Here is a 25,607-nt window from a genome sequence, read left to right on the forward strand (position 1 = left end):
TCCACTTTCATGATTGGATTTAACTCTTTATATGAACTCGGACTAGTGGAAACAGTAAAAGCATCAAACTTTTTGCTTAAGTTGTTCATTCCAGTCACCAGATTGGACATGACATTTTTGAGTTCTGGGTCTGCTTTCATTTCATAATTACCCGATTTTCTAGACCCGGACTCATCTCTATTTACTTCCTCACCATAGCTACTCCAATTTTGGACGTTCTCGGCTAAGTCAACAAGAAATTCATAGGCTTGATCCGCGGTTTGGTTCATGAACCTACCCTTGTGCATGGACTCAATCATGTTTCTATGTGCTGGAGGTAGTCCTTTATAAAAGAAATGGACCAGATCAGCCTTATCAAGCCCATGGTGTGGGCATTTGACCAACAAGTCATGGAATCTTTCCCAAAGTTGGAAAAATTCCTCCTCAGATTTTCCTCTAAAAGTTCTGATTGCATCCTTAATTTTTTCAGTTTTTACCATGGGATAGAACTTAGCCATGAACTTCCTAGATAGTTGTTCCCATGATGTGATGGAATTCGAAGCTAGGGAATACAACCATGCAGCAGCACGATCCTCTAAAGTCATGGGAAACAGCCTTAATTTAATACCCTCTTCATCTAAGTTTTGATTTCTAAACGTTTGACAGATTGTCAAAAATTTGTTTAGATGAATGTAGGGTTGTTCACTCTCGAACCCATGAAACTTGGGTAACATGTTTATTGTTGCAGCCCGAATCTCGAATTGGGCTGCATTATTAATTGGTAATACTATGCAAGTAGGGGGACTAGCGGATGCGGGTGCAAACAATTCATTTAGGGTTCTAATGTGTTCACCCATTGTAGAGATCGACGGTTGGTTTACAGTTCGCAGGTTGTGATGAAAAGTTCTTTCAATCTCAGGATCAAATGGGATTAACTTATCCCTTAATGACCTTCTACCATGCATACATTTTCCACAACTTAATTAGATTCGACTTCTACAATGAACGAAATCCTAAAAGAAGAGAAGGGCTAGACACAGATGACCACAACCAACACCACACAACAATTTGACCCTATTAGTCTTAAAACTAAGTGAGGTTTAGTAGCTTCTTAAATCTAGTTGCACAGAGATGTATCAGGTTAAAAAGTTCCTGAAATTCTCTCCTAGATTAGACAGCTCCTAATCTCCCTTTCAGATTAAGCTTGAGCTTACCAGTTAAGCAATCCAGTAATCAGTGACCAGGAAAGTCCCGGGGTGTGTGGTGGTGCCAGAAGGGATACACCGATACCACAATACTCGTAACAGTTCTCACTGTTGTAAAACTTTCCTAGACATCACCAATTACTAAATTCTTACTGGAGTGGCTTTCAGCCGCTTCTTTCCAAGAGCCTAATTGAGCTCGAAAACCCTAAGGCCAACGTCTAATTTGATTTTAATTTGATTTGGCTTAGGATAAGTATGTAATGTGGTGATTTTTGGGCTAAGGACAGGTAATGACTTCCTGACCTTATCTTTTTAGTGGGTTTTGCCCTTAAATTATTTTATGCAATGCTTGATGCAACAAATAATCAATAATTTTTTTTTTTAAAGTTTATGCAATGTCATTAGGTTGTGTTGATTAAATGAGCAATCAATAAAATTTTTTCTTTTTATTTATTTTTTTTAATTTTTTTATATTATTTTTTTTTGTTTTAATTAAATTGTTTTCTTTTTAAACTTCAAATTTCGAATCTCAGAATTCAAATTTTGAATTTAGAAAATTTTTGAATTTTTTGAAATTTTTTTTTTATTTAATTTTTTTTTTTAAAATTTTTTTTTTAATTTTTTTTTAAATTTTTTTTTAAATTTTGAATTTCAAATTTCAGAATTTAATAACTACGAAATTATTAACTAGAAATTATCAAAATAAAAAAAATTAATAAAATAAAAATAAAAACTTACTACCGGAGTGCGTTCACTCCGGGCATCCAAAATCCAATTTGATCTTCGTGACCGTTCTTGCTTCTCAGATTTGCCTCCCCGGCAACGGCGCCAAAATTCTGTTCGTCCGATTCCTGCCTACCTAAAAATATGCTAGACAGATCGTTGTTAGAACCGACGAACAACAGTTTAATTTAATTCTACTCTTACCTTCCTTACTCGAAGAATAGTGGTTGTAAGAGGTCGATCCACAGGGAGGCGATTGGAGTTGCTTAAAAATGAGAACGTTCACTCGGATTTGAAATCGATTTTTGAATGATAGAAGAAAAACATTATTTTGGGGATGTTGAATAATTCTCTAGTTGAAACTAACTAAAAGACAGGTGCTTAGATTCGAAAAGCATTTATTTAATTAATCAAAATAAAGAGCTTTGGCATAAATTAAAATAGACGACACTAAGAAGATTGAAGCCTGAAATATAAATTTCATAAAAGAAAATTAAATATATTGCATCAAAGAAAAATTAAAAGATTTCATAAAAAAATAGAAATTAATTTGAATCTAGAACAGGGATTGCATGAAAGAAAATTGATGGATTTCATAAAAATAAATTGATTACAAAGGTAGAAATGAAGATTGGTGCTTGATGCTGCCTTTCTTCTGCAAATAAAATAAAGAAAAGAAATATCAAAAAAAATCAAAAAAAACACTTCTCCCTTTCTCTCCCACGGTAGAACAACATAAAATATTATTTTTTTCTTTCTTTCTTCTCCAAAAGAACAGAGCAATGCTCTGTTTCTTTTTTTCTTTCTCTCCCAAGCCGATGGCCTCCCTCCTCCCTGGTTCTTAGCCTCCACCGAGCACACCGCTCTCCTCTTCCTCCTTCTCCTTTTATAGCTGCGGACGGGCGCTTGATGCGGAAGGGAGATGGCAGACGCGGTGAGGACGCGGGTAGGAGTCAATCACGGGATGCTTGCAGTCGGACGCGGGTGTTGCTGGCATGTGGTGGAGACGCGGTGGCGACACGGTGCAGACGCGGTGCGGGATCGCCGGATGAACGCGGATGGGTGCTTGAATTACGGAGGGGGCGCGGACGGTGTAGCTGGCTTCACGGGCTGAGGCGTTGAAGACGGGAGGAGGCATTCACGGGATCACGGGCGGCTGGGACGCGGAAGAGGCGGACTTGGACGGGCGCGAGCTTCGTGGGATGCGGAGGAGACGGATGCGGCTGCTCGCTGGCACGGTGGCTGGCACGACGCGGATGGAAGGTGGGATTTGCTGATGGGCGTTATCTGTGGACGATGGGATTCCGGGAGGTGGGGACGCGCGGGATGATGCCGTTGAAGATGCGGACGCGCTGCTGGCACGCGGTGCTGAGGATCCGACGGAGGAGGTGCTGGCGTTGAAGATGCGCCGTGGAAGATGGATACGGACGGGAGATGGGATGCTAAAAATGGACGCCAGGGGACTCTTGGGCTGCTGGGATTTGGATCACGGGTCACCTGTTCTGACTGGAGGTCAATTGCAAGTTTCAAATCATGGGTCACCCGACCTCATAGTTATGATATGACCGAATTAGATTTGCCCAAAAATTCTTTTCCAAAAGCACAAATAAAATGGACCCGATTCGGACCCGAACCTGACTCGGACCCGACTCGATCTTCAACCGGGTCGAATCTGGGAAGGGATCCTTCTTTAGTCAAATTTGAACTCAATGTGCATTTTATTTCTAATTTATGAAAATATGTGCGAAACCCAAATATAATATTAATCCAGTGAATTTATCATTATCGGTTAGCAATAATACTAATTTAGGTGACATGTGGGTCGCACTTTTGTGCTCTCATCAACCTGCACGTGTTTCCCTCCCAAAAAAAAAAAAAAATCTGTAAAATCACGTGACCTACACGTGTTTCTTAAAAAAAAAAAAATCTGTAGAATCACGTGACCTGGACGTGTTTCAAAAAAAAAAAAAAAACTGTTACCTCTGTTTTCACCGAAGGAAACCCTAGGGTTTCGCTGCCGTCGCCGCCTCCCCGCCAGTGCCGCCGCCGGGCATCCAACCAGAGCTTCCCCGCCCGTGCCGCTCCGCCTTCGCCGCCTCCGCCAGTGCCGCTTCCTACCGCCGCCGAGATCCGCAGTCGCCCGAGATCGTCTTCTCCGTCATCCGAGCCCGCGCCGCGCCGCTACGCCGTCCGGACCAGCTGCGACGCCACCGATCGAGGTTGCTCTTCCCCGCGGCCAACGACAGCGCCGCCCGAACCAGCCGCGACGCCGTTGGGCAGCCGGCAGACCACCCAAGCTCCGCCCGCTTCCTCCGAGCGTCGTTGTCTCCCTCCCCACCGAGCCGCGCCACCACGCCAACTCCGTCACACGCCACCGCCGCTACGCCCACCTCCGTTTGCCGCTGCACCAGACCGCCGCCTCCACCTTCTCCTTTCCCCTCCGCTTTCACCCCCCCCCCCCTTCCCCTTTGTTTCATTTCCCCTGGTTTCATGTCACCCCCTTTTCTCTCAAGCTGACTCCACCCGTGGACCGTCAGCAGGCCCACAACCCCTCTTCAAGCCCACGGCCCGCATGCCTTTCTGAACCCCACACCCACAAGGTCGCCAGCCCTTTGAGCCCAAGCCCAATCGGCTGCAGGTCCTATTTCAGACCCGATCCAGCACCTCTTTTCAGCCCAGTACAGAAGTCCGAGAGTCCTTGTGCTGTAGATCCAGGTCCACAACTCCAGCTAGCTCTGCCCGGCGCCAACTTCGTGTTCGAGACTCCACGAGCAGGCGATTCTGGTCAACTGCATTCACCACAGGTAATAGGTTCCTCCTCCTTTGGGCTTGCTTATCTAAATATGTTCTAGTTCTCTTGCATGACAGCCCTATTTTGAAACTTACTTTCCTGTCAAACTGCAAAACCTAGAACATTTACTACCACACCCATCCTATCCACCATTTAAATTTAAATATTAAATTAGCACACCTTAGCGATGGGATAATTCTCAACATCCATAGATCAGATTACTTTCGGACTTTGAATGACTGTAAAACGTGTTTGCAACCTAACTTCTTATAGTGCCTAATTTTCTACTTTAATTCTGAAATAACCAAAGTACAAATTAGTAACATTTAATTTTAAGTTACTTTAGTGAAAATTTGCTGATTTCCGAATTCATAGTAGGTTGCATTAGTAGGTTGTCTTGCATCACATTTGGTCAGTTAGGGTTCATTAGTAGTATTGCATATCATATCACCAACTAGAGTAGTTCCTGTATGCCCATCCGTAGTGGTAGAGAGTACCTCCTCACTGACTCTCAAACCCCTTTATCCACCATGGACCCCAGAGTTATACAAGATATTTTGGAACAATTAGCTGCAATACGAGCTGATCAAGACGAATTCAAACGTGAGATCCGTGCTCTAGTACAACACCCTAGGACTCCGGAACCATCAACCCCAATCACAGCTTATCCCGAGTTTGGCTTGACCACACCACCTGTAGCTTTCCCCCATCCCCCTAGGAACCAACTTCATCCTGATCACCAGCGCGATCTTGACGAGCGACTACTTCGTACCGTGCGAGTAGAAGCCCCCACATTTGCTGGTCAATTAGAGCCGAGCGTGTACCTTGATTGGAGAGCAGCCATGGATAATTATTTTGAGTGGTACGATATGACTGATGATAGAAAAGTACGGTTTGCCAAAATGAAGCTTATTGGGCAAGCTCACTGGTACTGGCATAACGTTGAACATCGGCGTGAGACCCAGAGGCTTCCACGCATCACCACTTGGGAGGATATGAAAGAAAAATTGAATGAGAAGTATCTGCCATTCTCTTACCGACAACGCCTTATGGATAGGTGGCAGAAACTAATGCAAGAAACTTCAACTGTTACCGATTACATTGCACGATTTGAGGAGTTTCACATGAGGTGCGGTGTAATCGAAGAGGAGACTGTTACTCTTTCTAGGTTTCGGGCAGGACTCCGCGAGGAGATCCAGAAAGAATTGATCCTCCGAGAGATTACTACCCTTGGCCAGGCATACCAATTGGCTCAAGATGTGGATAGTTTTTTACGAGTTCCTGTAGTGAGACGTACCGACTCTCGGTTCTTACCCCTAGGAGCCCGACCTAAACAAAGCTATTTCCCACAACCCAGACCACTCTCCAACCATCCTTTCCAGCCTGGTTCTAGCCAAACACCGACTAGGACGTTCCCGATGCCTGCTCAAAGTACATCAACTGATAAAGGAAAAGGCATATTAGGGTCCAACCCACCCTTAAGAAACCAAACCCAGTGTTTCAGGTGCCAAAAGTTTGGCCATATTGCGTCCCAATGTAATGCCAAGACCTATTTAATGACTGAACTAGAAGCAGGAACCCAGGATACTGAATGTGTCGAAGAAGTCTATGAACCAAACATCGAGGATTTTGTAGAACAAAAAGACCGGGTTAGAGTTTGTTCAAACTGAATACCAAAACGAGCCCACTGATAGGAATGACCAAAACCATAGGCTCCATGTGGTTAGGTGCACACTGGCCCAAACAAAGACCGAACAAGACTGGCGTAGAACCTCCCTATTTTATACACTTATTAAGATCAATGGTAAAACATGCAAAATCTTATTTGATAGCGGGAGTTGCATCAATGCCATTGCATCTGGAGTTGTTTCTCGCCTTGGCCTGAAGTCTACCCCTCATCCTAATCCATATAAAGTAGCCTGGGTAGATAAGACGTCCATTTCGGTATCAGAAAGATGCCTTGTCCCGATTCAATTCCTATCTTATAAAGACGAGATTTGGTGCGACTGTCTTCCAATAGACGTAGGTCAAGTCATTCTAGGAAGACCTTGGTTATACGATAGGGATGTCACACTTCATGGTCGGTCAAATTCGTGTAGCTTTATGTTCCAGGGTCGGAAAATTATATTGAATTCATTGCCTCCTAGAGAGTCCGGTCCTGAGAAGAAGGGTGCTACACCACGAAGAGATGAGTCACTTCACATCATTACTTCGAAAGAGGTAATGAAAGATATCGAAAGCCATTCACCTGTGTTCGCCCTTATGGCTAGAGTTACAACTGTGGAGTCAAATGCCGAGCATCCGGCCGCCGTAGTTCCTCTGTTGGAGGAATTTCACTCCGTTTTCCCAACAGATCTTCCAGAGGCACTCCCTCCAATGCGTGATATCCAGCACGTAATTGATCTCATCCCTGGAGCGTCCTTGCCAAATCTTTCCCACCATAGACTCAACCCAAACGAGCACACTGAACTTAAACGCCAAGTTGACGAACTCGTCACTCGAGGGTATATTCGTGAGAGTCTGAGTCCCTGTGCTGTACCTGCACTCCTCACTCCCAAGAAAGATGGCTCTTGGAGGATGTGCGTCGATAGCCGTGCTATCAATAAAATCACGGTTAAGTATCGTTTTCCCATTCCTAGGCTGGACGACCTTCTAGACTATATGTCTGGTGCTACAGTTTTTTCCAAAATCGACCTAAAGAGTGGGTACTACCAGATTCGGATTCGTCCTGGGGATGAATGGAAAACTGCATTCATAACCAAAGATGGACTCTACGAATGGTTAGTAATGCCTTTCGGATTAACAAATGCTCCAAGTACTTTTATGAGGGTGATGACACAGATCTTTCGACCTTTCTTGAACAAATTTGTCGTTGTATATTTTGATGACATCCTCATCTATAGTCAAACTCAAGAGCTCCATCTCTCACACTTAAGGCAGGTTTGTGATGTCCTGCGGAAAGAAAGCTTCTTTGCCAACCCTAAGAAGTGTGCCTTCCTGACTGATCACGTCACTTTCTTAGGATTCATAGTGTCTTCCAAGGGTGTCTCCGCTGATCCAGAAAAAGTAAGCGCGATAGTCGATTGGCCTGAGCCCAAGACCCTAGCAGAAGTACGTAGTTTTCAAGATCTGGCTACTTTCTATCGTCGCTTCATTAGAAATTTTAGTTCGATAATGTCTCCCATTACAGATTGCATGAAGAAAGGAGACTTTATCTGGACTAAGTCGGCATCCCAAGTATTTAAAGATATTAAGCATAGGATGACCGAAGCACCTGTCTTGCGCCTCCCTGATTTCACTAAGGTATTCGAGGTCGCATGTGATGCCTCTGGCGTTGGCATAGGTGGCGTGTTAAGCCAAGAAGGTCACCCTGTCGCGTTCTTTAGCGAAAAGTTAAATGATAGCAGGTTGCGTTATTCCACCTATGATAAGGAATTCTATGCGGTAGTGCAAACTTTGCGACATTGGCGACACTATTTGCTACCGCAAGAATTTGTCCTGTATTCAGACCATGAGGCTTTAAAGTATCTCAATTCTCAAAAGAAACTAAACCTTCGACACGGCCGATGGATTGAGTTTCTGCAAGCCTATACTTTTGTGCTGAAACATAAAGCTGGAGTTGAGAACAAGGCTGCTGATGTGCTAAGTCGACGGATCTTCCTCCTATCCGTGATGAGAACTGAAGTAATTGGTTTTGAAAGGATCAAGGAACAATATACCACCTGTCCCGATTTTAGTGATGTATACCTGACCTTACGAGATGGAGTAGAGAGAGAGCACGATGATTTCTTTTTACAAGATGATTATCTCTTTCGCTCCGACCGATTGTGTATTCCTCGAACTTCTTTGCGAGATTTTCTAGTATGGGAAGTACACGCTGGAGGACTGTCTGGGCATTTCGGGAGAGACAAAACTATTGAAATGGTGGAAAGACGTTTCTTCTGGCCGAGTCTCAAGAGAGACATGGCCAAAATCGTCGCTCAGTGTCGCACATGTCAACTAGCCAAACAACGTAAACAGAATACTAGGCTTTACACTCCACTACTTGTTCCTGATTGTCCGTGGCAAGATGTTAGCATGGATTTTGTGTTAGGGCTTCCACGTACCTCGACCAAACACGATTCCATTTTTGTAGTGGTGGACCGATTCTCTAAAATGGCTCATTTTCTCCCGTGTTCTAAGACTTCCGATGCTTCTAGGATTGCGAAACTCTATTTTGACGACGTTGTTCGATTACATGGCCTCCCAAAATCTATTGTGTCCGATAGGGATGTTAAGTTTATGAGCTATTTTTGGAAAACTCTTTGGCATATGATGGGTACCAAATTAAAATTTTTCTCTGCCTATCATCCCCAAACTGATGGCCAGACCGAAGTTGTTAACCGAAGTCTAGGAAATCTTTTGAGATGTCTGGTAGGTGAGCATGCTAGAACTTGGGATCTAGTGTTACCAACTGCCGAGTTTGCATATAATAGTTCGGTCAATAGGACCTTAGGCATGAGTCCTTTTGAAGTGGTGCATGGATATAAACCTAGGCAACCCATAGACTTGATTCCCATGTCTCATCAACATAGAGTCTCTGAGTCTGCACAATCATTTGCTTCACACCTGTATTCATTGCATCAGGAGATCAGCAAACATATTCACTCTAATAACTTAAAATATAAATCCCTTGCTGATTTGCACAGACGTTATAAAGAATTGAATGTAGGCGATTCTGTCATGGTAAGAATTAGACCTGAACGACTCCCTTCGGGGACGTTCAAAAAGTTGCAATCTCGTAGTGCGGGACCGTTCAAAGTACTAAAGAAAATCAGTTCGAATGCGTATGTTGTAGATCTTCCTGACGACTATGGGATTAGTGCGATATTTAATATTGAAGATTTAGTCCCATACAAGAAATCAACATTCATTCCTTCTGACCCTTTTGTTGATACATCCACTGTTGTTGATCACCCTGATCTAGCACCTGCTAGTGAGCCTCCACCTCCACAGTTTCATGCACGCAGAGAACATATAGAACATATATTAGATGAGCAGGTTATATCTACCAGAAGAGGAAGCTACCAACGTTACCTTGTTCGGTGGAAAGGTCGACCCGAATCAGATGTGTCGTGGATTTCGCGAGCTGAGTTGCAGCGCCTTGACCCGGATCTTCTGGAGCAGTACGACAGACGACCCGATCTACACTCGACGGGGTCGAGTTTTTCTCATCCGGGAGGAGTTGATGGGGACATCAGCTAGGTCCCCATCTTATTTGCATATTTGTTTATTTTATTTCTGGGTTTATTTGCATTTAGGGGTTTATTTGTGGTTTATTTTATTTCGGGACTCATTTGCATTTTAGGGCTTATTTGTGGGTTCTATTTTGTGTAAGGGGTTTTATTTTAATTGTTCTTATTGGGCCCTATTTATAGGGAATTTTTATGTTGATTAGGGTCAATGAAGAATTAAGAATTTCTTTCCCCCACGTTTTCCTCTTCTTCTCTTCTCCTCCCTTCTCCTTCTTCTCTTCTTCTTCCTCCTTCTCTTCCCCTCTTATTCTGCTTCCATTTAAAATTTGGTCCGGCATCAGGTGTAGGGGTTACTTATGATTGGACGTGATCGCGCGAATTAATGAGTTATCGTAAACGGTCCGAGATTTTGGGCTGGCTGGCGATCCGTTGAGATTGTGTGCATTTAAACGTTGACAGGCGTTGAGGCGGAGATCGCGGGATTTGATCCCGGATGAGGAGGAGGTGGTCTTAATTTTCGGTGGAGTGGGGAGGTCTGCTTCTCCCTTTGACAGGGTCTTTCTTGGCCTTGAGGTCGATCGGGCTTAACTCAGCCGAGATTGAGATTGTGAGCTCTGGGGTCGTTAGTGCAGAGACCGAGTGTTCTGAGGTCGGACGCTCTGAGGTCGGGCGCTCGGAGAGTATGCTTTTCGTCGTCACGTTCGTCATCAAGTGCCGGCGATTTGTCTACGTGCTTTGAGTGATCCATTTTCCCCCAACAACAGGTATTTTATATATTACGTATATAAATATATCCAATAAAGTTAGAAAATAAAAGATCGTGGAGTACTCAAGGCACTCTCCCTCTCTGGCCAATATAGTGCTTCTGCCATCCAATACGCAACCCCATTGGCCTTTCTAAATATATGCTTGGCCTAGAAGGCCCTTTTATCCTTTATCATCATCTAGATATCTCGAAGTAAGAGGTGATCTAAACCAGCACCCCTCGGACCTCCTTGGATCCAACTGATCACCGTGGCCGAGTTACCCTCCAGAAATGAATGAATGAGGCACATTCAATGTATTGATTTCAAGAGTGATCATTCTATACTTTTTTTTTTTACATGCGGCAATATGTGGAAGTTGAAAATAACAGTTTTTTAGTTATATCTAATAATTGAAGAGAGTAGATGACTGGTTGAAGTTTTATTTTTACGGAAAATTATTGGTTCGTAGAATAGATATATATTTTTTTAAACAAAGATTATTTTGTCGCCACCTATAGCTGAACTTGGAAAAATCTTTGCAAGAGGAGAGAGGGGGTTTACTATTTGGTCAAGTTAGCTCTACATACCTTGCAACCCCAAAGTCCAAACCTATATTTTGTGCTTACCTAGATAGTGTCTTAGGCCAAACATGATACCACTGCAAGACATCTAGATCTTGTCTTGCAAGACATCTATTTCACCTAGATAATGAAATTGTACAAAAACAGTAGCATGGAAGGAAAGGCTGAAATTATAAACACACGTTTCTGAAAATCTAGACGAAATGCAATTATGTTTCCGAAGAGCCATGTTGTGGTTTGGCCTGAGGGTGACCACGCCGGAGGAAGCCGAGAAGACGCCAGCCAGGATTGAGAAAGAGGGCTACCTCCTACACACTGCACAAAGCCTTGGTCAGAAATTCAAGCGAAGGTCCTCCGATGGCTAGGTTAGCCAGACCGTTTTTTATAGGAGAGCTTTCTGAATGTTTTGAATTGCTTCTAATGGCTTAGAATAGCTTAAGAATGCTTGTAAAAGTTTACTGAGAGCCTTTTTTTTACCCTTTTTTATAGGGCGAGGGTCACGACCGTTACTTGAAATTTTGGGTTGAGCTGTGGTCAGCTGGCCAATAGCTGGAGACAGCATGTATTGGCAGATGTGGCAGAGTATGGCTCTTGACAGGTGTGGCAGGATATGACCCTTGGTACGTGCGGCAGGGTATGACCTTTGACAGCAAGCATGGCTGAGGCAGCAAGGCATAGTCCTTGGTTGGCACGTCATGGCGTGGCTAGCAAGCAATGGTTCGTAGAAGAGGGCTGGCCAGGCTCAGATGTCCAATTAGATGAGCGTGTATGGGCGTGCATGCAGGTAAGACTGTGGGGGAGGTCGGCAAGCTTGGAGGCCGCGACATGTGCTTGGCGAGGTCGGCTCGGTCTTCGGCGGGTTGAGGTCAGCCTGGCTTTTGATCGAGGTTGGCTCGGCCTTTGCGGGCTGAGGTCGGCTCGGCTTTCAGAGAATCCGAGGTCGACCTGGCTCTTGGCGGGACCGAGGTCTGGCCTGCTCAGCTCTGAGGTCTGCTCGGCCGAAATTAGGTGACTCTATGCCAGAGTAGGACGGTCCATTTTGCCTCCCATTAAGCCATATAGCACACTCCCTTCTTTTTGGCAAAAGGATGCTAATACAACTAAGGACAAGCACAATCTCATCATAAAGAACTAATTTTGGCAAAGAGATTAGAAATAGCGGTCTAAATTCAACATAAGATGATTCTCTAAGTCACTAGCAATCGTTCAGTCCAATCGACTGCTAGAATCCGGGATTTCTTTCTTTCTTTCTTTCTTTTTTTTAAGTCATGGTTTGTACTGGCCAAACAATTGTTAGTTTCTTGTTCACCTCTTCCATGCCTGTAATAATAACCAATTTAATGCCTTGTGGGCTATGTGTTTAAGCGTGGGCCTTAATTTAAACCTTTATAATGTTCTAGCCCAAGAATTCCCCATCCTATGGATTGCTAATTGCCATTGGGCTGGATCCCGGGGTGGATATGATATCCTCCCGGTACATCACTGCAATTTGGAAGTCAGAACAGACGGTTCCGTTAGAAATCGGAAGGCTTTATTCCAAGGCCCTCCGCTCCTCCCGCGCTCTTTCTTTTCGCCGGTAATCGAATAGGAGACGAGCACCAAAGCGGAGAGATGGCGAGATCTCGGATCCGGTTTTCTTTACGAACCCTAACCCTGGCCCTATCTCCGGTATTCGTCGTGGCCGCTGTCGCCGGCGGCGGCGGCGGCGATGTCGTGGTCCTCACGGACGACAACTTTGATGAGGAGATCGGCCAAGATCGCGGCGCTTTCGTCATGTTCTACACCCCCTGGTATCGTTCCCCGAGTCAATTTTTCTTGTGCAATTCTCTTCGCATTCGTTGTTTCGGTTCTTGGTTTCTTGGATTCGCTGGCCTCTGCTGTTTCTTGGAGGATTCTTGATTTCCTTGATAGGGCGACTCACTGTTTTTTAGGGTTTTTGATGTCGAGATGACGTGCTTGAGAGCTAATTCCTTCTATTGGAAGGCTGGAAACTTTGTGCTTTTCGGATTTTTGTGCAAGTTTTGCATGGAAAATGTATTACTTCTGGCAAATGTTTTACATAAAAATGCGTTTACACAAAATTAATGCATTCTCCAATTCATTCATAAATTGATATCACTTAAATGTAATTAGCGAATGGAAGTATGGATTTGGTTTCCGGTGTATCAGCTTTGAAATTGGGAGGATATCAAGAGGAATGAACTTTGAAGAGTTGGCGTTTTATAATTATATAGCATCAATAACTTTGCTAAAATATAATAAATTTTGTGTGTCCATGAGAATTGAGAGGTGTTAAGCGATATAAATTGTGTTGTTTTTGTTGGAAAATATTTTCTCTGCTAAAATCTTATAAATCTCTTTTATGTGATTTTATTGTTTTATCTTCAATATTTAATTAATGGCTTTCTGTACACACTAAATAAATAAATAAAGTTTTGATGTTATCTGGTTCGAGGCATGCTATGAAAGATGCTTTCTTTAGAGTAGAATTTGCCTTGCCCAGGTGCAAACAGTTGATGACGGTCTACTTCTATGATACAACGAACTGCTTCGTGTTCTTCTTGAAGTGCACTCTAACAAAGGAGAATTAGGATCGAACCCGAACTAGCCAATTTCAGATGCATTAAAAATTAGCAAATTTGATTGAAGCAATCTCTCAATCTTTTTATATGCGGACATAATCCTCTTCTCAAATGCTTATTGGGTGCACTTGAGTTCACTCACTTAGTACTCTTAATTCTCTTCTCTAATTTGGAGTTATTCAGATGGAAAGGGGATGTTTTGATGGATAGGAAGTATGACCCCTTTCTTATTTATAGATGTGAAGGGTGAGTATGATTAGATGCTTAAGCATCCTCGTTGAATGCATCCCTTCACATAATCCATCTATTCATCAAGGGTTGTGTCCCTTGGGATCTTCCAAAGAGTCTGTTTGTGAAGTATCTCTCTCTCTCTCTCTCTCTTTTTTTTTTTGTGCTGAAAACGGGTTTTCATACAATACGTGTACGAATACACCCAATAAAGTCAAAAAACACTAACTCACGGAGTGCCAGTGGTAGCTCCCCCTCCCCCACCCAAAGGGTGTACCCTGAATGATGAGCCGCAAAGGCAGCCACCCAATCGGCCGCCCCATTGGCTTCTCTGAATACATGTTTGGCCTGAACGGCCACCCCAACCCTACACATCATCCCTATATCCCGAGTCAAGGGGTGGTCTGTGCCCACACCCCTCAGCCCCTCCTGGATTCACCTGATGACTGTGGCCGAGTCGCCCTCCAGGACAACCGAGCTAGCCTGCAATACCTGCCTCGCATATCGAAGCTCCGCCCAGGCAGCTCGTAGCTCTGCCCCGGAAACCGAAATGCCGAACAACTGACAGCCCCCTGCTGCCACCACTCTGGAATGCAGGTCCCGTATCACAAAGCCCGCACCACCCCGCGCTCCTCCATCCAGTACTGATCCGTCGAAGTTGACCTTGAGGAAACTCGGGGGTGGGGGTTCCCAGGTGAAGAACACCATCTGAGGAACTACCGGAGCAGAGAGGGAACCCTAGGTGTCCCGAGCTATCCGAGGTCCATCTGAAAAAGGTCTGGTCTCCAATGCCTGTACTCGCGCGAACTTCGCTACAAACCTCGGTGACACCCTACGCTTACCGAAGGTGCGGGCATTCCGGGCCAGTCAGATCTGATGAGCTGTGCAGGTCGCTCTGATAGCCTCCTGATATGTCTGAGGGCGGGCCAACCACTGCTGTATCATCTGTAAAAACTGAAGCCTCCCACACCAGACTTCTCGCGAGATCCCTGCTCACTGCCATGCCGACCTCGCCCACGTACACTGGAAGAGCACATGGTCGACCGACTCCTCTTCGAGATGTCTTGTGAGAAGAGAAAATGTCTGTACGCTTCTTTTTAAGATACCGTATGAGAAACAATTAGAGACATGTCCATAGAATTTTCATAGAATTTTAAGAGATGAGAGAGATAAAGATAGAAAATTAAATCTTATCTATTTAGAAAACGAAGTTATTTGGGAGTCTAAGTTTTTATATTTAACTAGGTTTATGTTTTGATAAATATCCAATATGGAATTCTAAAATCTAAAAATTTGAATTAAATATTTTATTAATAAACCTACAGTTTCAGGGTGAAACTTTCAACTTTCACCTTAAAACTGTTGTTTTATTACGTGTTCTCTTTTCTTTAAGTCTTATGTTCTTAAATTGATCCGGAGGTGCTTCTTTGCTTTGCTACTTTTGTTTCTCCTGTTGCTGGCATTGCTTATTTAGTGCAATTTGTGGCAGGTGTGGGCGTTGTAAGAAGATTGCTCCAGAGTATGAGAAGCTTGGCTCAAGTTTTAACCAAGAAAAATCTGTTTTGATTGGAAAGGTGAGTACTGCTTGTGCTAACATAAATATTCCAATATGAAATGTTGCTATTGTTGTAGAAGTGTGTACTTATTTAGTGGAGACAATGCTTATTTTTCTTCTTGCTTTTTTAGTTGCTCCCCGAAAACCTATGCTTACATGCACTTGTGACAATTATTAAAAAACATAGAAGTACATGAAATGATGAACGGACATGGAATGAGTGAGTTCCGTTCAATCAAAATTTGAAAAACAATGTCTGTTTTTTGTGCTATGAAATTAGAGCATCTTATAATTTTTCATATGCAGTTTTGGAGTTTCTCTACAAACTCTAGCTTGCATATCTCAGAAGGGAAAACTAGATGAGATTCATAATCAAAATGGTTATCCACGAGTGACGAGTTACATGGCCTTCCATGAAAATATAAATATGTAAGCAAATAACCAGACAGCTAATGACTATATCACACCACATTACATTGCACCAATGGTCTACAAATGATAATTTATCACCAATTGCCAGCTGCGGGAAAGAAATGAATCCAAGAAAAACGTAGGTGAATTCAAAATTATAAATTGCTCAAATAGAACCTTAGTAAACAAGCTTGCACATGGAAGATTTTCAATCTTCCCATTAATGACTGTCTTCACATACTGTGATAATGTCATCAACCTCAGATGCTTCTTACTTGATCTCTTCATTCATGCTGCACCTCAGTCTTTTCAGAACAGTTGAGCTGGAGGAGTAGCATTGCTAGGTCAAGTTTTCCTCTTGGAAGATTTCCTCGGCTTTGAAGAACTCTTTGAAGCTTCATTATCTACATTACAATTTATTGTATCCAAGATTTTTTTAAAAAAATTTTCAGGATGAAGTTTATTAGTATGTTTGTTAGGATCTTTAATGATCACTTGATAATCCTATGCCTCAAAACAAGAGGAAGGCATGAAGAGTCAGCCAAGAAGAAACTTTTTCACAAAAAATACAGTAGCGTATACCTTAATATTACAGATATAAATATTGCAATCACTTATAGATTTTACTTTGTAATTTTTTTTTCTTGTTCTTCTTACACTTTATCTTTCACTGAATGGTGACTTATTCAGATAAATACTGGCAATGACATGCCCACAATTATCCTTTATGGCCTCTTTATTGTTCTTTATGACCTCTTTATCTTTATTGAAAGGCTTGTTATGATGAAAGGTTGAACATGTAAAAGTTGAATCCTTGATCTGTGGATACGCTTCTTTGACCTTTAGATTTGTTAGTCTTGTAGGATAAGGGTAGGGAGACCATGCTCCAATATGCTAAAACCAGACACTGTTTAAGAATTTTGAAAGACCATGAAACCTTTGTGCTCATTATAAAATTAGTGATATAAACGATGGTTAGTAAATGTGTAAGGTGCTCAATCTCTGCAAGTGGACTCTTGTTATAGTACTATCGATTTAATTATTTTTAAGTATCATGAAACCTGCATGCAAGTGGACTCTTTGTAGTATAAAAAAGTTGATATTTTTTTTCTTGTTCATTTTTGAAGGTGGATTGTGATAAATATAAGAGCTTATGCAGCGAATATCGGGTTTCCAAATACCCGACAATTCACTGGTATCCAAAAGGGTCCTTGAAACCATTAGAGTAAGCATCATATCCATAGCAGAAATAATATCTCAATCATTTTACTTTTACTTAGTTGTCTTAATTTGAAACACATCTATTCATTTTCCGATTTTCAATTAGTTATAAAATGTGGGATACTAATAACGTCTGATGCTTGTGGAGGTATGACGGCCCTTATACTGCACAAGTTTTTGTTGAATTTGTAAATGCTGAAGCAGGTAACTATCTATCAATGATGATTGCATTTCCTAGTTATGCTTACTCCTTCCATATACGCGATAACTCCTATTCATGCTTCAGGATCGACTGTGACTGTAGATCGAGGCTTGTTCCAACAATTTGCATGTCTTTTTGAATACTCATTGATCAAATATTTTTATTAAAAGATTTTTGTTTCATATTTTTTTGATTATCTTAAAATTCTCGAGGCCTGATGTTAAACTTCCATTATTCTTTTTTTTTTCTTCTTTTTTTAATGCAGGATTCAGATTGGCATTTTGCACTCTAGCGATAATTATATTTCTATTCCAAGACAATACAGTCTCTCATATTTTTTTCTTTTTTGTTTTTGGTTGGTGAAGGCCATCCCTCACTCTTTTGGTGAAAGGGGTGGTCCCAACAACCCACCTCAGCTGATCTGCACACAAGGCCAGCCATAAGATCAGCTGGCTGATTTGCTTTGAGAAATGTATGCAAAGTGAGAGATCGATGAATGTCGTGTTGATTTGCTTTGAGTTGCCACCGATCCATGAGATTAATGTTGATGGATCTCCTCCAATCCAGACCTGAGTTGCTTTGTATAGAAGATACCATCATATTGCATTGCTAGGAAAGCAATGAAATTCTCTAACAGTTTTCTTTCTGTATGAGTACAGGAACCAATGCAGAGCTGGTACCAAGTCCTTCAGATATAGTAGTGCTTACATCAGAGAACTTCAATCAGGTTGTCTTAGATGAAACCAAAAATGTCCTAGTGGAGTTTTATGCGCCATGGTTAGTTTTCCTCTTCAAGTCCGTTTAGATGGTCTTAGTATTTAAACGTCATCTCCTTCCCTATAATGGACCGAATAATCTTAGTATCGCATCTCCCTACAGGTGCGCTCACTGCAAACTCCTTGCTCCTGTAAGTAAAGTTGTTTTTACTGTGTCAGGTGGAGTGTGCTTGTGCTAAATTATGGCAATTATATGTGAGAACACATCTTATGCAGCTTTGTAAATTCTATTCTATCATCCATTTCCAGACTTATGAGAAGGTAGCCACTGCTTATAAGTTGGAAGAGGATGTTGTAATTGCTAACCTTGATGCTGACAGATACAAGGATTTGGCTGAGAAGTGAGTATAGAAATTGAAACCATACTTTCTTAAGCAACTGAATCTTGTTGAGTAGTTATCCTGGGATAATAATATTTATGTGGTAAACCTTTTTGTTGCTTTTTCCTATGTCTAGAACTTTTTGAATGCTATTGATTTTTCATCTAAATGTTCAAGTTTCAGGGATTAAATGTTAACAATGAAGTTTTCTCAAAAAAAGTTAGTAGCAAAGTAGCAAGAAAGTTCCCCTTGCTCTGTGTGAAGTCACCAGAAAATGAATGATCTTTATATACTTATTTTACAATAATCGCTGCTTGCATGAAGAGCCATTTATAATTAAACATCAAGTGCTGCTGAATGTCTCCTTAAGATGTTCTTCCCACTATTTCCATAATTGAAATTTCCTATCCAAGTAATGAACTCTTGATGTCATAAGCAGATTTGGGTATAACATCAATAGATAACGTGAAAATGCACTCTTTTTTCTTTTCTTCCCACTGAAAAAAAAAATAAGGGCATGAGTAGTTCTGTTCAATGAAGGATTCTAGCATTTGGACTCCAGTTGAATGCACCTTAGCAATGACTACGAGCTCTGCCCCATCTACTTGGGATTTGTTTTACTTCTCTTGTTTTGCCAATTTTCTCTCGATTGCTGCATTCTTTGTGATAAGATGTGTGTTCTTTTTGATCTCTCCGCTTTTTCTTTCTCATTTATTGGACCTAAAGTATAACCTTGGGCTTTTATTGTGTGTGGCCTAAATATTTGATTCAGATCCTGAGCATCTTCTCCCTTATTATTTTTATAGCTTACGCTTCCTTTTTGTTTTCTTTTGCTGATCCTCCTCTAATGCCCTAATCTTCTTGACAACATGGCATCTCCATCATCTTATATATTTAAGATGCAAGTTGACATAATTATGCAAGTAGTTTCAATACATTGCTTGCTCATACCAAGCAAAATTGTCACCATTACTCATAATGGCTGCAACCAAACAGAACTTGTTATCTGTATATGAATGTCCCACCTCAATGCCACATGTATTACAATCTTCTCAAGCAATATCTTAGCTGATATGCGGATTCTCTGGACCTCTTTTCTGATGAAAATCTCAAATATTTTCCATTATAAATTTGATGTAAGCTGACAAAAAACTGACAACAACTAGCAGCCATGTATTATTTCTTGCCAACCTCATTCCACTTCCGAGGAAATCCATGTATGAACACTTATCTGATATCTAATGACAAACCAGGTTATTTTCCTTCTAGGAGTTGTATTGAAAGTTGAACTGGAACAGATATGCACACAAGAAAAAATTGTCATTACCAGATGCAATTGATGTTATATTTTTCCTTTGCTATCTTGAATCATTCTTCTTTTTGAAAAGCCCACTTTCACGTTCACAGCTGTTGTTACAGTTTATGGATCTGTATAGACTGAAGGAAGAAAAGGAGCAAGGAAATTGTATGGTTTGAGTTCTTATTTATTATTTTGTAGTTATGATGGATAGTGGCTTTCAGTTGATGTCAAAATAAATTGAGCTTTGATACGACGGATCTTGAGATTAGAGCAGAAATTGTACAAACCTAATTATTAAATGACTTATAATAGATAATATATTGAAATATTATTATTTATATATATATATATATATATATATATATATATATATATATATGAAACCATTATGTTGTTTTATAAAATTTCTGCCTTTTTTTTTTGAAAAATAAGAAAAATGTTGGTAATGTTAAACACATATCTAGCCGCAGTTTTAGTTTTATGAGTTGAGTACATAATTGCACTGCTTGGCCACTCCCTCATCCCCAAGGTTTGAAGTTTTGGTTGAAACTGATCCAAATTGATTGAAATTTTTTGGGTCTTAGTCAGTTTTGGCTGGTTCCAATCCGTTTTGATCAGTTTCAGCTGCTCTCGGTCGAAACTGATCGAAAATGTTGGTTTCATTTTTACTTTTTTGTTTCGCAAGTAAATATGTATAATGCTTTCTAAGATATTTACTTGATCTAATCTATGTTGTTTTCATCTAAGCTTTATTATCGAAGTTGGTATGATGCAATCTTGAAGTGTGTTTTAGAGATATAAATAACATTTCAATATGTAAGTAAAGACTGTTTCTGCATATCTAGGAGCTCTAATGTTATTTTAGAGAGTGTGATATCTAATTATTTTTATGCTTTTGTATGCTTGTCTTGTTATGCATGATTGAGAGATATTTGATATTTTATGCAATATATATTCATGTGATATGTTTAATGCATTAAACTTTAATGAAACTTAATTTCAGCCCAAATCTATGGAAATGATATGCACTATGACTAGGCGACTTAAAATAATTTAAAATGCTGTAAAATAACCTATCTTGATTAATATTTTCCTTGTATTTTCATTTTTTGATTTTTTTCTTATTCTTGATTTATTTTTCTTATCTTGTTTCAATTTTTTGATTTTTTTTCTTATTTTTTGCTGAAACTCAGAGCAAAACTGCAGAAACTGAAACTTTACTAGGGAGACCGAAATTGAAACCAAAGCAGAGTTCTAAAACCTTGATTTAATAACTAGTTCAGCACAACCTAACTAGTTCAGCACACATCTGTGGTATTTGGCTCTCCCTCTTGTCCTTATTGCTGAAACTAACAAGGAAATGATGTTGCAATGTCATCAAGAAACCTTAAATAGCTTCCGTTGTCTTGTGACCAGATAGGGAAAAACTAAATTGGAGTTTTTTTTGGTGATTTAATATTACTGCCTCTCCATTTCTTTGTCCCATGGAACCTTCATTAACAGATTCATGGAAGATATTGGTAAGGATTGTAGAGTTAAATGATTTAGAAATTGGGATGTTATATTTGATAATTTCCCTTTTAGAGTTTAAAGGTTCCCAAACTCTTATGCAGAGCTTTTAAGAAAGAATTCAAACTGTAGCCTACCTTTAAACTTTAAAAATGCCAGCAACTGGAGAATATTCTATCCAGTGTATGCATGTCATATGCATGCATAATACTATGAATTGCCTTGATGTTGAGAATTGATTAAATCTTTGAAATGCTATAGCGGAATGTGATTGGTTTATGTATCAAAATTTATTGTGAATCAAAATTCATTGTGTATTATAAAATTGCTTGAGGATCTTTTGAGCTTTTTGCATGAGATTTATATCTTTTCTTTTAATTTTTTTTAAATTTTTGTTTGTATATCATAGACTTTGCATGCTTGCTGAGCATTCAGGTATGAGGTTAATGGCTACCCTACAATAATTTTTTTTCCAAAGAGTAATAAAGCTGGTGAAACATACGAGGGTGGCCGAGATTTAGATGACTTCATTAATTTCATTAATGAGAAGTGTGGCACCAGCCGTGATAGGAAGACCCAGCTCAATTCCCAAGTGAGTAGAAGATTGATTTTGAAAGTAGACTTGCATATTTATAACTGGCCTTGCCTTAACAAGTGATATTCTATTGCCGTAGGCTGGTATAGTTTCAAGTTTAGATGCTTTAGTGAAGGAGTTTGTCAATGCCACTAATGATGAGAAGAAGGCAGTCCTATCTCGGATTGAAGAGGAGGTTGAGAATTTAAAGGGTTCTTCTGCAAGGTAATTCTCTGTAGGTATAGTCATTGTATCAGGCATTTTCACAATTCCAACTGAATGAATTGTTGTCAACTGAATTTTATTATGAATTACTACTTTGATGTGTGCTGAATTTTATCTACCTGTTATTTACCTTTTCAATATCCTACCTATTTTCACTCTCATTAACTACCCTAATTCTGGTAAACAAAGAAACAAAAGAAAAGTGTCTTCTTGAATGATGCTTAATATGTAGAGCAATGGGTTTCTGAACTTTCTAGAATTAGTTTATTAGGAAAATTTTGCAGATAGCATGTAAGTTGCTTTTGGTTTTTAGACATGGCAGAAACTAGCAAGGTATCTACAAAGTCAAAATTTTATTTTGTTCTTTTATCAACATTAATAGTAACGTGAAAGGAGGAAAAGAAAACGTTGCACAAGTACAATGAATCAAGTTTTGATTGTTCACCAAACAAGAAAAATTTCATTTCTTTTATTTCTCTCTAGTCTCATAGATGTGGCAGTTGTATTCTAACCATTTCTCAATAAATTGAGTCTATTAATGGCCATAGTGCTTGGAGGGTTCCAAATGGCTCAGTAGTAATTCACATGGGGGTGAATATCAGTAACTAATTTTATAAATATTTTATATATCATAGATCATGATCAATAATACTGATTTTTCATTTTGAGAGGCCCTTTATCCATTTCCACTGGGAAGCATTTGGGGCCAAATGCTTTCAGGAGCATTCCCACCTCTCTCCCTCTCCCTCTCTGTGTATCTATCTATGCATATAATGGATAACTAAGTTATAACACGATTGTCAACCTCATAGATGTTTGTAAAATTTTTATACAAGTCCTTCGCAAAAAGAAAACCACATCTATTTGCAATTGTTTATGCACTTCTACCATCTGTCAGACATAATTCCATGAAGTCACTAAATTTTGTTGTTATTGTTATTATTGTTTATTATTTCAAAGGTATGGTAAGATCTATGTGAAGGCTGCAACAAGCTGCATTGAGAGAGGAGCAGATTATGCTCCAAAGGAAATTGAACGGCTCCAACGCATGTTGAAAAAGGTTGGACTCAGACATGCATTTCCCTCTCTCTCTGTTATTTTTTTTTTCTATTTTGAATCTGGAAGTACTTCTAAAAAACAGTTGTTAAATTAAAACTTCAGATCCTAATACAGGGATTTTTTTTAAAAAAAAGAAAACTTCTTGTCTGATGGCAGTCAATTCACCCATCAAAGGCGGATGAATTCATCCTTAAGAAGAACATCTTGTCAACTTTTGCTGCTTAAAGACATACAGGTTTTTGCCCATTCAGTTTTGGAAGATTTTGGGTGACATTCTGAGGTTGGTATTCACGTTACCAAGATTTTGTATATTTATTGTCAAGTAAATAAACATATCAATATTCTTAAAAAAGCTCACTTTTTCAGTTTTATAATTTTATATATAATTTTGAGTTATTTGAACTCTTTCTGAATATTTGTTAAATTTGCCAGATATTTTTTCTGAGTACCGAATCTTTACCTCTAGCTAGATTATTCCCACCAAACTTGTGTCTGTGCTGCGAAGAAGGGAATGAGGTTGGGCATGCTTGGTAAAACAAACAGTCCTTTGAGTGGTTGTCCCAGAAGGTTTTCTGTTAGGCTTCTGGTTGGCATCTAGTTTCCGTCTTTAAGGCTTTCTGGAAGTATGTATGATGTATTCAAGTTGGCTCTGATTTGCAAGCATGCAAACGCAACATGCTGCTGGAAAGTATGAAGACTAGAGGTGCTTTGTATCTCTTTCTGCTGTCCTTGGTATGAATGATGATGCAACAAGAAAGAGGAGGCATGAAGAACTGTTAGCATAGTTAGCTGGCTTATGAGGTCCAGAGTACAAATTCTGTATATTTTTCAAAAAAAAAAAAAAAAAGATGATTTCGTGGAGGTGGATTTGCTACAAAGAAATATGGTAGAAATGGGTGGAAGGAGTCTATGTTGCAAATATTGAAGCTTCTGTGTGCCATTTTAATATTATCATGCCCAGCCTGCGCCACTGCTATTCTTAAGCTCAAGATGCTAGATTTGAGTTTTTGATTTTGATTGATGAATTTGAAGTGTAGTTTCTTTTTCCGTCCAAGAGAAAGGGAGGAGATTCATTTGCACTGTAATTATTTAGGTTCCAAGTCTTAAAATGCATCTAGACTCGAGCACACAACCTTTCGTTGCTAAAGAAAAGTGGTATGTTGGTGACTGCCAAGACATGCCTCGGCTGATTAGTTTTGTTTTCTACTGCTCATTGAGAATATATTTTGCCTTATCAATCTACCGCTGAAAGCCTGAAAACTTGACTTCTATCGAGATGTTCTATTCTACTTTTGATTAGTTTATGAAACTTCACTTGTCATGTGGCAAAGGAATTGGGGAATTGTGGGGAATTTATTTTTGAAACAGGAACGGAAAAGCTCAAAGTAAATGGGAAAAGGCCAGTGCTATATTATTTGGGTCTAGATATGAGGGTGATAGGATAAGGATCATGCAATAACCCAGATTGCTGGGCTAGTGGGCCGGCCCGAAGTGGCCAGGCCCAGTCCAACCCTGGCTAGCTCAGCTCGTGGGCTTGTGGGCCGGCTCAAAGGGCCAGCGCCAACACCTCACGTCCGTTGCATGTGAGGAAAGCTGGAAGGAAGACTTCGGCTTGGAGTCTTCTTCCTCATGAAAGATTAGAAAAAAAATCACTACAATTTTGAGATCACTTTCGGATTTTTTTTGCCTTGGATCCTTGCCGAAGTAGTTGCCAAATCGCTTCGCCGGACCGAGGTAAGAGTACTTCGCCCTCTTCTCTTTCTTTCTCGGACTTCTAGCTGTTGTTCATGGTCTTTTGGGTCGAGGTTGGAAATTCGACCGAAACAGGGGTGCTTTGTTTCAGTCTCCTTCTCCGTGATTAGCACCGCCACCGGATAGGCCAGGCTTCGACTCGGTTTGATCACTTGTGTCCGTGCAGCTGTTGGCCGAGATGATCAGGAAGAAATTAGCCACTATCTTGGCTGAGATTGGAAGGATCTCTTTTTCTTTTTTTTTTTCTCTCTCTTTTTCTCTTGCTTTTGGTGGCCACCACCATCGACAAGGATCGTTGTTGTAGGGTCGCTGTCATCGTTGGGTGGAGGGGTTGCTATAGCCACCATCCATGGAGTTCTCCTGTAGCGGTTGAGAGGCATGTGTCTCCCCTATTTCAAAAGAAGAGAAGCGGAGAAGAAGAGAGTTCTTCTCTCTTCTCTCTGTTCCTTCTCTCATTTTCTCTCTAGTTTTTCTCTCTTTCTTCTTTTTTCTCTCTCTTAGGCCTTATTTGGGGAAGCTATTAGTAGTAGAGCTTTTGGAAGTAGAGCTGTTGGAAGTAGAACTGTTTGAAGCAGAGCGTTTATAAAAGCTGTTTGCTGTTTGGTAACTACATTTTTAAAGTGTTGTGGCACTT

At 40.5% G+C, this 25,607-nt stretch overlaps 1 protein-coding gene across 4 annotated transcripts; it reads left to right on the plus strand.

The window, feature by feature from the left end:
• Positions 1-12,750: 12,750 nt before the first annotated feature.
• On the plus strand, positions 12,751-24,210 carry LOC103720040 (protein disulfide-isomerase like 2-1-like). Of its 4 annotated transcripts, none has more exons than XM_008809561.5 (12): positions 12,751-13,049; positions 15,559-15,643; positions 17,163-17,260; positions 17,405-17,460; positions 18,118-18,235; positions 18,338-18,365; positions 18,484-18,575; positions 21,799-21,955; positions 22,038-22,162; positions 23,123-23,222; positions 23,378-23,501; positions 23,654-24,210. In XM_008809561.5, exons 1-11 carry the CDS (start codon positions 12,871-12,873, stop codon positions 23,444-23,446), a joined length of 1,107 nt encoding a protein of 368 aa, XP_008807783.3. In that variant the 5' UTR covers positions 12,751-12,870; the 3' UTR covers positions 23,447-23,501; positions 23,654-24,210. The 4 variants fall into 4 exon arrangements, with proteins under 4 accessions (XP_008807783.3, XP_088558799.1, XP_088558800.1 ...); XM_088702673.2 differs by having other exon boundaries at positions 23,688-24,204; XM_088702674.2 differs by having other exon boundaries at positions 23,356-23,501; positions 23,688-23,798.
• Positions 24,211-25,607: the final 1,397 nt, after the last annotated feature.

This window comes from Phoenix dactylifera, chromosome 8, assembly GCF_051530095.1.
Source record: "Phoenix dactylifera cultivar Ajwa chromosome 8, Ajwa_hap1_PhDact_Kaust_v1.1, whole genome shotgun sequence".
In the NCBI taxonomy this organism is placed as follows: domain Eukaryota; kingdom Viridiplantae; phylum Streptophyta; class Magnoliopsida; order Arecales; family Arecaceae; genus Phoenix; species Phoenix dactylifera.

Coding starts and splice junctions, on each gene's coding strand:
- LOC103720040 (XM_008809561.5), top strand. CDS start 12,871: ATGGCGAGATCTCGGATCCGGTTTTCTTTACGAACCCTAACCCTGGCC. Junction 15,644..17,162: donor AATCTGTTTTGATTGGAAAG/GTGAGTACTGCT, acceptor TCATTTTTGAAG/GTGGATTGTGATAAATATAA. Junction 17,261..17,404: donor GGGTCCTTGAAACCATTAGA/GTAAGCATCATA, acceptor ATGCTTGTGGAG/GTATGACGGCCCTTATACTG.